We start from the raw sequence: 14,127 nt of genomic DNA, 5'->3' as shown, positions 1-14,127 counted from the left end.
ACTTCCTACAGACTAAGGGGGTGGCCATGGGCACCTGCACGGGCCCCAGCTATGCCTGCCTCTTTGTAGGTTACGTGGAACAGTCCCTCTTCCGCACCTACACAGGCCCCAAACCCCACCTCTTCCTCCGTGACATTGATGACTGTATCGGCGCCACCTCTTGCTCCCCAGAGGAGCTCGAACAGTTCATCCACTTCACCAACACCTTCCACCCCAACCTTCAGTTCACCTGGGCCATCTCCAGCACATCCCTCACCTTCCTGGATCTCTCAGTCTCCATCTCAGGCAACCAGCTTGTAACTGATGTCCATTTCAAGCCCACCGACACCCACAGCTACCTAGAATACACCTCCTCCCACCCACCCTCCTGCAAAAATTCCATTCCCTATTCCCAATTCCTCCGCCGCATCTGCTCCCACGATGAGGCATTCCACTCCCGCACATCCCAGATGTCCAAGTTCTTCAAGGACCGCAACTTTCCCCCCACAGTGGTTGAGAACGCCCTTGACCGCATCTCCCGCAACACATCCCTCACACCCTGCCCCCGTCACAACCGCCTAAAGAGGAACCCCCTCGTTCTCACACACCACCCCACCAACCTCCGGATACAACGCATCATCCTCCTACACTTCCACCATCTACAATCCGACCCCACCACCCAAGACATTTTTCCATCCCCACCCCTGTCTGCTTTCCGGAGAGACCACTCTCTCTGTGACTCCCTTGTTCGCTCCACACTGCCCTCCAACCCCACCACACCCGGCACCTTCCTCTGCAACCGCAGGAAATGCTACACTTGCCCCCACACCTCCTCCCTCACCCCTATCCCAGGCCCCAAGATGACTTTCCACATTTCGCAGAGGTTCACCTGCACATCTGCCAATGTGGTATACTGCATCCACTGCACCCGGTGTGGCTTCCTCTACATTGGGGAAACCAAGCGGAGGCTTGGGGACCGCTTTGCAGAACACCTCTGCTTGCTTCGCAATAAACAACTGCACCTCCCAGTCGCAAACCATTTCCTCTCCCCCTCCCATTCTTTAGATGACATGTCCATCATGGGCCTCCTGCAGTGCCACAATGATGCCACCCGAAGGTAGCAGGAACAGCAACTCATATATTCCGCTTGGGAACCCTGCAGTCCAATGGTATCAATGTGGACTTCACCAGCTTCAAAATCTCCCCCCACCGCATCCCAAAACCAGCTCAGGATAATAAAATGTGAGACTGGATGAACACAGCAGGGCCAGCAGCATCTCAGGAGCACAAAAGCTGACGTTTCGGGCCTAGACCCTTCTGATGAAGGGTCTAGGCCCGAAACATCAGCTTTTGTGCTCCTGAGATGCTGCTGGGCCTGCTGTGTTCATCCAGCCTCACATTTTATTATCTTGGATTCTCCAGCATCTGCAGTTCCCATTATCACCAAAACCAGCCCAGTTTGTCCCCTCCCCCCACTGCACCACACAACCAGCCCAGCTCTTCCCCTCCACCCACTGCATCCCAAAACCAGTCCGACCTGTCTCTGCCTCCCTAACCTGTTCTTCCTCTCGCCCATCCCTTCCTCCCACCCCAAGCCGCATCTCCATCTCCTACCTACTAACCTCATCCCACCTCCTTGACCTGTCTGTATCCCTGGACTGACCTATCCCCTCCCTACATCCCCACCTATACTCTCCTCTCCACCTATCTTCTTTTCTCTCCTTCGGTCCACCTCCCCCTCTCTCCCTATTTATTCCAGAACCCTCACCCCATCCCCCTCTCTAATGAAGGGTCGAGGCCCGAAACGTCAGCTTTTGTGCTCCTGAGATGCTGCTGGGCCTGCTGTGTTCATCCAGCCTCACATTTTATTATCAAGGTACTACATGCTTTGTTAAGAGACAGAGCAGTCTATGACCTAACCATGTATCTATGAGTTCCACTTAATTGTCAATGCTAATTCTGTTTGTTGAATTGAGTTGTGATTTTTTTGGATTCTAAGTTGAGCAACAACAGTATTCAGAGGCATGATTTCTCAAAATGGTGGCTGTAATCTCACAATAATAGACATGTAGAAACCTGTGGTTGAGCCTAATTTATGATTCCAAATGTCATGGTAAGAATTTTAAGAAACCTCACTGACCACAATGCTGAGTGATTTTTTTTAAAAGAAAACACTCAAATTACAACAGTGTTATTAATTTACATCATAAATATTTGACCACAGCAGTTAATCTATAAGATGTTTAGCGATAGATGGTGTAGTATCTGTAGTTTTTGGTACATGATTATGTAAGATGTATGTTTTTTTCTAAGTGATGATAAGAAAATAGTATTACTTTTGAAATGTTTTAAGAGTATCAAGAAAACAGTGGATCAAATGCAATAGAAATTCAACCTGTTTCGAACACAGGCAGTTGATATTCTACTATCTACTTCAATATTTAACATACAACTGCCGTTTTAAAGAAAGTTTGATCAGAAATTAGCAATTTATTTGTAAAATTTGGTCTTTGATGTTAGCTGAAAAGAATGTATTTCTCTGGAAGTGATCTGTACACTAGACATTGGTCAGTGAGTGAGCATTTGTAGAGTATGTAGTCTTTCACTTAAAATGCTTGGATTTTTGATGTTACAAATGGGAATCAGTTGTTTCACATGATAACAAAGCTATTTCTTTCTGCAAGTAAAGTTATGTAAGAACTTATTTGGAACAGAATGTACATAAATACAGAAATATATATTTTTATAACTTTGCTCTGCGTTACATTTGATGTGTGTTGCATGATATTTTTTAGAAAGCCAGTATGTTGCATAAATTGTCTTAGCTGAGTCCAAAGTAACAGTTATTTAGCTAATCACTTCTACTGATGGAAGTAAATTTTAATTTTTTTCTTGCTTTTTAGAAGTTTAATTTTATGTAACTTTTTATTATCATCTATCAAAAATATATAAAGCAATTATTATTTGGTGATATTTCACTATGTGGAGAGTTTTGACTTTATTCACTTGCAAGAGAATCAGTTAAAAATGATATCTTCTGACAGGTCTGTGCCAGAGAATCACATTTCTCCACCAGTACAAACTTGAGTAACCGTCTGAACGTTTAATGAAGAATTAGTAAAATGCAAAAAAAGCTTTGAGTCCATGTCCCTTTTTTTAGAGAGAGCTTTTTTAAAAGAAACTATACCATAACTTATCAAAACATAAATGACTTCATGTGCTTGAAACTTTATATACAGAGGTATCCATTACTACCGATAGTTCTGAACCATGAACTGAACTTTCCCAAGTGCTTTGAACTGCTTGGGTAATAGGATAATGGTGGTTAAGATTTGGGCTGGGTCCCAACTGGTAACTTATACATCATGAAGCCAGTTAAATTTGTTGACTGTTGAATTAATCAGCAAATTTCAAATCACGCAGCAATTTTGCAAGCATTGTATGGGCCCCAATGCTGCCAGCACCCCTGTAACTAGGAGTACTTCACCGAGAAAGGTTGGAGTAATGTGAGAACTAAAGGGATCTCAATGATTGTCAGCTGTAAATGGTGAGACTTCATTCTTCCTGTGCCATAGACTTGCCATTTTGTGAGAATTTCCTGGAAATAGCCTTGGATCACCATGGAACTAATGCATTGTGTGATGGAAGATGATATGTATTTTTAATATAATGTATTTAGAATTTGGATTTTGAACTAGTTAAATGGGGATTTGGTCTACATTTCAATGAAGAGTTTTAATTATTAACATGTACTACTGTAGCCAAAGTGACTTCTTATAAAACATAGTATGAGAAAGAGACTTCCTCAAGTCATAGGGTTTTATTTTCATTGAGTGAACTTTCAGGAAAAACAGAATAAATAGTTGTGCATTAGGTTTCAGATAGAAGGATCTGGAAAGGTATTTTTATGGTTTAAGGAAAACACACACAGATTGAAGAAATACATGTTAGTTTATTAGCAGAGGTCTTAGCTAAAACTGGATGTGTTAGACAGTTCTTCCTTAAGAAGGAAGATAATTTAAAATTGTTAAGAAGTATGTTACCCCCCCCACCGTGTATAAAGTTTTTTTTAGATTAGATTTGTAGCTTGGGTTATGGATGTTGTAGTTGGTTAGCTTGCCGAGCTGGTTCATTAGTTTTCCACAGACATTTTGTTACCCTGCTGGGTAATATCATCAGTGCAGCCTCTGATGAAGCCCCGTTGTGTTTTCCCACCTAGTTTTTAAACTCATGTCTATTGAGCTGGATTACCTCACTTCCGGTTTTCCTTCACAGAAGAGTGTATATGAGGTCGAGTTCTATGTGTTTGTTGATGGCTTTCTTCGTGGAGAAGAATGGCACTTCATCGGAGGCTGCACTGATGATAATTAGCCAGCAGGGTAACAAAACGTCTGTGAAACAACAAACCAGCTCAGTGAGCCAACCATCTATAATACTCCAGTATATGTAGTTTAAAGTTCTAGACCAGAAGTGTTTAGCTAAAAACCTGGAGGGGATATTTAAAGCTGAGAAAGTTGTACAAAAACACAGGGGGAAGAGGGTATTTTGATTTTTTTCAAGACTGGGAATTAAAGCCACGTTAAATTAAGCTCTGTAGATATAATAGAGAAGGGAATTCTCTCTGCGATTGCTGTGAAAGAGCGCTAGGGATTAATGGGATTATACTTAATTGTTTGATTTGAAACCTTAAACTGGTTTTATATGTAAATAGCTAGTTTGTTCTGTTTTATTTCGTGTCTTTTCCATATTAAACCTGTTTTATTGTTAAAACCAAACCTGCAGCATAACATGTACAAAAGGCCACCTCATTAAAGCCGAAAGAGAAACCAATATAATATATCAAGTCAGACTTCAGTCTGGGGTCTCACTTGTTCAGCTGGCATTATAACAAGTGGCTGAACTGATATTAATGATTTCTCCATTGCTTCCCTGCTGTTCCTGCTACTTCGCCACCGACAGTACTTTTACTGTTGACACAATGGCTGAACTTCAGCCAATGTGCATGCTGTATTAGTTAATGAGCCATTACATGGAAATGCTCCTATTGCCTGAAATTGGGAAACTCTGACCTTGCGAATGCTGGAGAAACTCAGCAGGTCTGACAGCCTCTGTGGAGAAAAAGTGTTGATCTGCCTTTAAGTCTGGTGTGACTGTTCAGAACTGCATCAGTTTCTCCAGAGATAATGAGAACTGCAGATGCTGGAGAATCCAAGATAACAAAGTGTGGAGCTGGATGAACACAGCAGGCCAAGCAGCATCTCAGGAGCACAAAACTGACGTTTCAGGCCTAGACCCTTCAGAGGGTGGTGAAGAGTCTAGGCCCGAAACGTCAGCTTTTGTGCTCCTAAGATGCTGCTTGGCCTGCTGTGTTCATCCAGCTTCACACTTTATCAGTTTCTCCAGAATTCTGTTTGTTTCAGATTTCTAGCATCTGCAGTATTTTGCTTAAATTTCAGACCTTTCATAACTAGTAAAACAATGGCAACTTTTTAATGCTTGAAGTCAGTTGACTCTTGTACAGCTACTGAGAATTGTGAATGCTGGAAGTTAGAAACAAAAACAGAAATTGCTGAAAAAAACTCAGCAAATCTGACACATGAGCTGAAATTAAGACTCCATGTGTCCTGTGTCAATTTAGCAGGCCACAAATGCTGGCTGTCCTACTGAGTTTTTCCAGAAATTATTATTGTTTCTGACTTCTTTCATGCTTTTCTTATTAGACTTATCTTTATATAGCGAATACTAAATTTAGTAGATCGTTTTCTTATTCCGTTGTACATGATGTATTGTTACTGTTGATAATAAAGAATGTTTAAATTAAGAATTGGCAAGTTAAATAGACCCTAAACTGTTAATTTTTGACATCCATTTGGAGATGTTTGTGGTGTGCACAATTTCCTAAGTGGAAATATTCCTTGTATCTGCATTTACAGTTTCTACTGTGGTTTTTTTCCCTTGTGATTTTTCACATTTGTAGCTTAACATATTTGACTATCATAATTTTCTGTTTTAAAGCCAAAAACCTGTCCCCTCCTTTTTCTTCGATCACTGTGAGGTGGTATTAAACCATGAGAACTAACATCTAAGAACAAACCCCAAAAGTTAGATATATCTTGGGTTTTATCATGTGGACCAATGCGCTCATAGTAATAAAAGAAGCCTTCAGGTTAAAAACATCATTATTCCCTGACACTCAATCAGACATTTTCAAGTTTCTTTTCCTTACTCTGGGTTATTATGAATTCCAGTTACTCAGGTTTTTCTCTACATTTTATTCTACTTCTTTTCAGTGAACTACTAAAACTCTAAACTTCCAAATAGACCCGGCAGAGTATTATATCTGTTATGTGGATTGGTAACATGTTCTATCTGCTATAAAAACTAAAATTGGGAAATCCTTTCTTGTATTTTATATGCTTTCAACACAGATGTATGTCCAGGGAATCAGAGACTTGTACCTTGCCTTGAAACTCCAGCATTTTGACGATCATGTAGATTCACTTGTTACTGAAGCGCATGACACATATGCTGTAATTTTCATAATTGAACACGCTTTATTGCTAGAGCCCCAGGTAAGTCTTTTATATAAGATTAGTGTTACTATCTTCATAGTGTTTTTCCAAGAGGGTGGTGCGTGTTTGGATTGAGCTGCCAGAGCAAGTGGTGGAGGCTGGTACAATTGCAAAATTTAAAAAGCATTTGGATGGGCACGTGGATATGGGTCAAATGGCACCACCCTCTGAAAAGATTGGCCATTGGTCCCTTTTTAAATCTTAAAGATAGTCAGGCCTTGGACATGACCCTGAGGGAACTCCTGCAGCGATATCTTGATACCAAGATGAGTGACCCCTAACAATCTCAACATTTACCATTTGAGCTTGGTCTAACTCCAAACAGCAGAGACTTTTTTTCAGCTCTTTTTTTTCTGTACTCCTTGATGCCGCTCCTTTAGGTCAAGGGCAGTCACTCTCTCACCTCACGTCTGGTGTTCAGCTATTTTGACCTTTTTTGAACTAAGTCTATAATAAGGTCAGGAGATGAATGGGACTGATGGAACCTAAACAGAGTGTTACTGAGCAACTGCTGCTTAATAGCACTAGTGATGAAGAGTGGACTGGTCTGACAATCTGACAGTAATTAGCCAGGTTGGATATATCCTGCTCTGTGTATAGGACAAAGTTGGGGGCAATTACATTATTAGGTAGATGCTAGAATTATAGATGTATTTGAACAGCTCGGCTAGGAGTGTGGCACATTCTGGAGCACAAGTCTTAAGTACAGTTGCCAGAATGTTGTTAGAGCCTATAACCTTGGCATTATCTTGTATCATCAGTTCTTTTTTGATATCATACACAGTGAATCAAATTGGTTAAAAACTGGCGTCTGTAATGTTGGGACGTCCAGATTCCATACAAGTTAAAGGTTTTAATTAAAGTTAATTAAATGTGATAAATGATACAATAAACAGGGGCAGGACTTGTACAATTAATGGTAGGGCGTTTGGTCATGTTGTAGGGACTGAGGGGTTCAGGTGCAGCATTCTTTTAAAGTTTGCTTCACATATAGACATGGTGGTTAAATCAGCAGTTAGCATGCTTGTCTTCATTGCTCAGTCTTTTTGAGTATAAGAATTGGGAAGTCATGTTGAGGGTGCATTGGACATTGAGGCTTCTTCTGGAGTACTGTGTCCTGATCTGGCTCCCCTGTTTTAGGAAGGATATTAAGCTGGAGTGGGCTCGGAAGAGATTTACCAGGATGTTGCTGGGTTTGGATGGTTTTAGTTAAAGAAAGGCTGGATAAACTGGGACCTTTTCACTGGAGCATAGGAAGTTATGTGGTGGCCTTATACAAGTTTACAAAATCATAAGATTATAGATATGGTTAATGGTAAGTATATTTTTCCTAGGGTAGGGGATTTTAAGGCTCGGGGGCATACTTTTAAGGTGAGAGGAGGGAAATTTTAAAAAAGACATAAGGGGTGATTGTTTTTACAGAGGTTGGCTCTCGTGAACTTTGAGGAAGTGATGCATGTGGGCACAGTTACAACATTTAAAAGTTACTTTGATAAGTAAGTGAATAGGAAGGGTTTGGGGATATGGGCCAGAAGCAGGCAGGTGGGACCAGTTTAGTTTGGGATGATGTTTGGCATGGACGGGTTAGACCAAAGAAGCCATTCCCGTGCTTTATGACTCTTGAGTCTGAGGCTGAGATGGATCATTTATTTGGTCACTTCTGGCTGAAGATCGTTCCAAATGTTTCAGTCTTTTGCCCTGATGCATTGGATTCTTCCATCACTGAAGATGATTGTGGAGCTGCCCTCTTCAGAGAGTTTTGATTTGGCCACCATCATTTATAATTGGATTGACAGGATTGCAAAACTTAGATCTGATATGTTAATTGTGGAATTGCTTAGCCCTGTCTGTTACCTCCTGCTAATACTATTTTGCAAGTTGCCAGAAGTCCGTAGGGTTGCATTCTCATTAGAGAGAGATGACTGGTGATAGTTTAACCTCAGGGTCGCCATGACTCAGGTGAGGGGCAGTGTTGAGAAGGTGGTATCTTGCACGATGGCTCAGTGATTATCACTGCCGCCTCTGTGCCAGGGACCCGGGTTCATTCCGCCCTCTGGTGTGGAGTTCGCACATTCTCCGTGGCTGCGTGGGTTTGCTCTGGGCGCTCTGGTTTCCTCCCACAGTCAAAAGACTGCAGGATAGGTGGATTGGCCATGCTAAATTGCCTGTGGTGTTCAGGGATGTGTAGAATAGGTGGGTTATAGGGGGATGGGTCTGGGTGGGGTGCTCTGTGGGTTGGTGTGGACCTGTTGAGCTGAAGGGCCTGTTTCCACACTGTAGAGTTTCTAAGAAGATCAGCCGGTGTGGAAATTGAGCTTGCACTGTTGGTATCACTCTGCACTACGTGCAGTCATGCAGCTAACTGAGCTAGCCAACTCTCAGTGGCACTGTGGTAGTCTTGTGTTGTAGCTTCACCAGGTTGTCAATATACTCTTAGGTATGTCTGCTGCTGGCATGCTGTCCTGCACACTCCACTGAATCTGGATCAGTTCTTGTGTAAAATGGAGATGACAAAGTGGGGGATCTGCAGTGCTCGGAAGTTGTAGATTGTGTTGGAATCCCAGTCTGTTGGTACTGATGGCCCACATGGCCTTGTAGATTCACGGTCTTTGAGTGGGACAGTCTGTTCAAAGTCTATCCCATTTAGCACGGCGATATGTTACACAGTACAATGGAGGCTATTCTCAATGTGTAAATTGTACTTTATTTGCACAAGGAATGTGCAAAACTCCCCACCAATATTGTCATGGATAGGTGCATCTGTGCCAGGCAGATTGATGAGGATGACGTTAAGTGTGTTTTTCCTACTTGTTGACCCCTTCCCCACCTGCTGCAGACCTATCTGAACATCTGCATGTTTTAGTTATGGTGCTGCTGAGCCACTCTTGGTGATTGACATTGCAGTCATCCACACAGAATACATTCTGCACTCTTACCAGCCTTAGTGCTTCCTCCAAGTGCTGTTCAACATGAAGGAGTTCTGATTCATCAGCTGAGGGGGATTGATAATGTGTTCATCAGCTGGACAATTTCCTTGGTCATATCTGACCTTTATGCCATGAGACTTCATGGGGTTCAGAGTCAACACTGGGAACTCCCAAGACAAGTCACCCTGACGGCTACTGTGCTGCCACCTTTGCTGGGTCTGTCCTGGCAGTGGGACAGGACAAACGTGGATGATGATGGTGTTGTCTTGCACATTATGTGTAAGATATCATTCTTTGAATATGACTCCTCACGTAGCCTGAGACAGCTCTCCCAATTTTGTATTCCCAAGATGCTGATAAAGAGGGCTTTGCAGGGTCAACAAGGCTGAATTTGCCGTTTTTCTTTTCAGTGCTAAAGTTGATGTCAAGTGGTTCAGTTTACTTTTTTTGAGGCTGTATAGCAGTTAGAAACAACTTAATGATTTCCTAGGCCATCGCAGAGTGGCAGTTAAGAATTAGCTACATTTATATGAAGGGCAGACCAAGTAAGGACAGCAGAATTTTTATGGCAACTGACAATGGCTCTACAGTCATCTATTACACTTCTGGTTCCAGACTTTATTGAATTCATGTTCATTAAATTTGAACAGTGGTCCCCAGAATATTACCTGGGTCTCTGGCTTACTAGATCAGCGATTATATCATTAGGCCATCGACTCCTAAATTTTCTAGATTCATGGCAATACATAAATACAAGTTCCTGATTATGTTGTAAAATTCATCCAGATAACTTTAACAACAACTGCTGGCTATTATGCAGCAAAAATGTTTCTTTAAAAAATTAATTTAATGTTGTATAATTGTTTTCTTGATAACAACATCTTTTGTTGAAACTAATTTAGATAGTTAAACAGGAGATCATTACATTATTCAGTCACTTTGAAAACCTACATTGTGTCTTCAACCAATGTGGAACTCTCAGAAAATGCTAATTTTAGCATTGTGGTTTAATTGTGTAGAAAGATAATGGCTAAACAAAATATGTTTACCCAGATAATTCTCTCAAACCTAACACAGTAGATTGAGAAACGAACTTGAGTTATAATTGATCACCTTCTATGGCAAGAACAAATTTGTAGCAAAAAGGTTTAACATTGGCATCTTGCATCTATTTTTGGCACTTTCCATTCAGTACTTTTGCCGAACAAAATGAAGTATCTTGGAAGACAATCTACTTTCAGATTAGGAGAAAGTATCAGAGTTTAGTTAAGACAAATTGGTCTGCATATGTAAGTCTATCGAAATAAAGCTGAAAATTACACATTACCAAGAAATAAGATCTCTCTAAATTTTAAGAAGTAGCAATTTGTAAATAATTTATCCTTTTTAGCTGCTTTATTATCAACACAAATAAAATGTCTTCTTGTAGTTGGATGCAGGAGTATAATGTGGTGAGTTTTAGAATATAGTTATCTTCATATTTCAATTGGCTTAATGACTGGTTTTCTGTAATGTCGCATGTGTGCACTGGGCTCACTGGGTTTAAATGGAACCATTTTTCCATAAGGTCGTGGAATAGGTAGTCCAGATTCACCATCTGGGATATATGCGTTCGGCCTCGGCTCAGCTGTTGTAAAGACTCCACTGGGCAATAAATGCTTTGCTTCCTCTTCACTTTCCTGATTTGGGAACAAAAATAGGTTGAAAGTGTCAACACAGTTTGCTATTAATCTAGTTGCTAAATTTTGAGTGATGCAAAAAAGTTCAATGGATTTGAAGTGTACTGGGATGCGCCTAGAGGATGTTTAGTAACATGTTGTAATTATATTGTGTTCAATTTAGGAAGATAGCTCTGACTTATAGGACATCAGATTTGTTATAGTAAAACAAGCAAGTAATGAATTTCTCAACATATAGGAATAATTGATTAGGAACGTTATTCCAAACCAACTGCCATGTTTATTTTTGTTTTTTTTTGTTGAACAGTATTAACACATCTGCTATTTAATTAAATCCTAGGTTAGGATTGAATGCAGCAAAAGCAGAATAACAGCATAAAATTTTCAATTACTAAATGACATCTTAAGTTTCAATGTGGCCAGCAGAAATCAAATGCACATGCACATTACAGCCACATGTGAACAATCAACCATACTAAATAGGGTATGGAAGTTGGGAACATTTTAGGCACAGAATTCATTTAACTTTTAATCCTGTGTGCCATTTACAATCTTCAAATACCGTGAAGTTTCATTCATCTTGTGTTGCAGACTCATTGTAAAATATGGCAGTAACTGCCGGGAAGGGTTTTATGTATCCATTAATACAGGTGCAGTCAGAGCAGAAGTTGGTAAAAGAATACTGTTCACCATTTTTGCCATCATTGCTCTTCCTGCTGATCAATACCCCTCACTGCCTTGACTCCTAGGACACATGATCTCTTTTATTCTCCCCTCCCTTTCCATCCCAAGTCATGCAAATTCAAATCCCAAACTACACTCATGATTTCCATACCACACTGCGGCTTGCACTTAAATTAGGGTTCCTTCCGTCACGCTAGTTTCATGTTAATAAGGACTAGTGTCTTGGGCTCCATGTGTTTCAGTATTTGAGCACAGTGTCCCTCATCCCATTCTTTCCTATTTGCACATAAATAGATACAACTGAATTTTTGTTAGTCTATCTTAAATTGCATTTACTATTACCATAATTAATTTTTTGGTTGTTGAAATAAGCTCTGAATTTCATACCTTGGCTTTCATCTCAATCTCTGTTTTGTGTCTGCTTTCTTTATTCACTATTCTCAGCCACTCTGATTCAAATTCTTCACTGGGTGCCATTCCCTGCTCCATCCGTTGGTAACATAACTCCAGAAATTGCTGCTTATCCCTGACATCCTGTTGAAGTTGCATGGCATTTGCCTGTTGCATGGACAGCTCAGAGACCACGGCCATCATCTTCCGTGTAACATCTTTGACCTTTCCTTGCATTTCATTTACCTGTAAATTTCATGAAAATCCTTCTGATTCAGATGAATTCTCTTAAACAACATATCAGTTTTAATACTTATTGAAATCACAGTTGTAATTAACTTAATTTTTCAATAGCCCTAGTGGCTAATTGAAATTGCTGCTGGCTAAAAGTAGTGTGGACTGTAATGAACATTTTAAATTTTGAAGTAATTTGATCAGTACTATTTGTAATATTATCTATAGAAGTGCAGGAAGATTTAGATAAACAGTCTCCATTAATTATTATTCATTCTCCCAGGCTGATCGCTATCCACTCCTCCTTGTCTGTACAAATGTTGTGCTCTCTCTTTGAGCTCTATCCCCACCTATCACTTACTCCTTATGTCCTCCCCCACCCTACCTTGTGCATAAAAACTTACATTTTCCAAGCTACCATCAGTTCTGAGGAAGGGTCACTGGAATCAAAACATTAACTCATTTCTCTCCACAGATGGTGCCTAACCTGCTGAGCTTTTCCAGTCATTTCTGTTTTTTATTTCTGATTTCTAGCATCCGTGGTTCTTTTTATTGAGATAGAGATTATTGCTTGCTTAACCTTAGAGACAAAGATATTGGATCGTAAAAATCTGTCTTTGTCGTTGTTTCCAAATCCCCTGCCTATGTGCTATTTGTAAATGCATAACTTTTCATGCTTTTTTGACTTATCAGCTTTGTTGAATTAAGACGATGCAAAGAATGAGTGCGATATCGAAGAATTCTGACTGCTGACCGCATAATATTTACAGGTGCACCAGATTTCTTGTCTGTGGTTGGAAAAAGGTTGTATATTGAGAGAAATCCTTTAAAATTTATAAATGCGTCTGATGAGAGAAACAGGCAAGATGACACACAACCAATGTCCAAGGTAGCATGGATTTAAGTTCTGGTGCAGAGGAGTTTTGAGAAATTCTGTGGGATGGTCTATAGAAAGCCATTAGTGGGTATCTGCAGAAACAGGTAGGAAACTGATTTTTTTTTATTAAAAAAGTGTCCTTTCAGCTGGCCAACTTAAAGGACAAATATTCTCAAAGATAACAACTTTAAAATATAAGATTACTAAGGATTTCCAGCGGGAAAGCTAGATAACGAACCTATTTCTCAGCAAATTCCTAATGAGTCGTGGTCTCCATTTTCTGTAATTGGCAACATGTTATTTACAACAGCAGATAATCTCATTTCAAACAGCAATGTTAGAATTACATAGTGGGTCCTAGCAGAGAAATTGGCTATTATCTCAAATGGCCTGTTCTGATGTAATATATTACATGAGTTTTCTCTCACTAATTATTTTTCCAACCTTTTCTCCACAACTATATATTCAATGTTCCTCAGAAGTGTTTCAAATCTTTATTTTAAATGTATTATTGCTACCTGTTTCTGCCAATACATGTGGTATTGAGTGCATATTCATAGTGGTATGTGTAAAGAAATTCGAATTAAATTCTTCACTTGTCATAGCTTTTTAGTATTTATTATCCCTTGCTATGGTTTACCTATAAATGAGTTCCTCAGGTTTCTCCATAAAGACCTGTATCAGGTGTTCACAAAGATTTTCTCTTCTAGCTCAATCTGACAGCTATACCTTCTCAATTTTGGTAACATTTTTGTATATTTTCATCATTGTTTCAGTGTATTTAA

The 14,127-nt window shown here is 40.1% G+C and overlaps 1 protein-coding gene across 4 annotated transcripts in view; it reads right to left on the bottom strand.

Moving 5' to 3' along the window:
- Positions 1 to 10,152: 10,152 nt before the first annotated feature.
- Positions 10,153 to 14,127, bottom strand: part of ccdc146 (coiled-coil domain containing 146) — a 133,727-nt gene continuing 129,752 nt past the window's right edge. For all 4 annotated transcript variants that reach the window (XM_059654578.1, XM_048554372.2, XM_048554373.2 and 1 more), the window contains 2 exons: positions 12,229 to 12,477; positions 10,153 to 11,157 (listed from right to left, as the gene is read on the bottom strand). In XM_059654578.1, the coding sequence (XP_059510561.1) occupies positions 10,954 to 11,157; positions 12,229 to 12,477 (453 nt within the window). In that variant the 3' untranslated portion in view covers positions 10,153 to 10,953. The remainder of the gene's footprint in view (positions 11,158 to 12,228; positions 12,478 to 14,127) is intronic.

This window comes from Stegostoma tigrinum, chromosome 25 (assembly GCF_030684315.1).
Source record: "Stegostoma tigrinum isolate sSteTig4 chromosome 25, sSteTig4.hap1, whole genome shotgun sequence".
In the NCBI taxonomy this organism is placed as follows: domain Eukaryota; kingdom Metazoa; phylum Chordata; class Chondrichthyes; order Orectolobiformes; family Stegostomatidae; genus Stegostoma; species Stegostoma tigrinum.
Note: the sequence above shows the minus strand (reverse complement) of the source record. Positions and strands in the feature narration are given on the sequence as shown.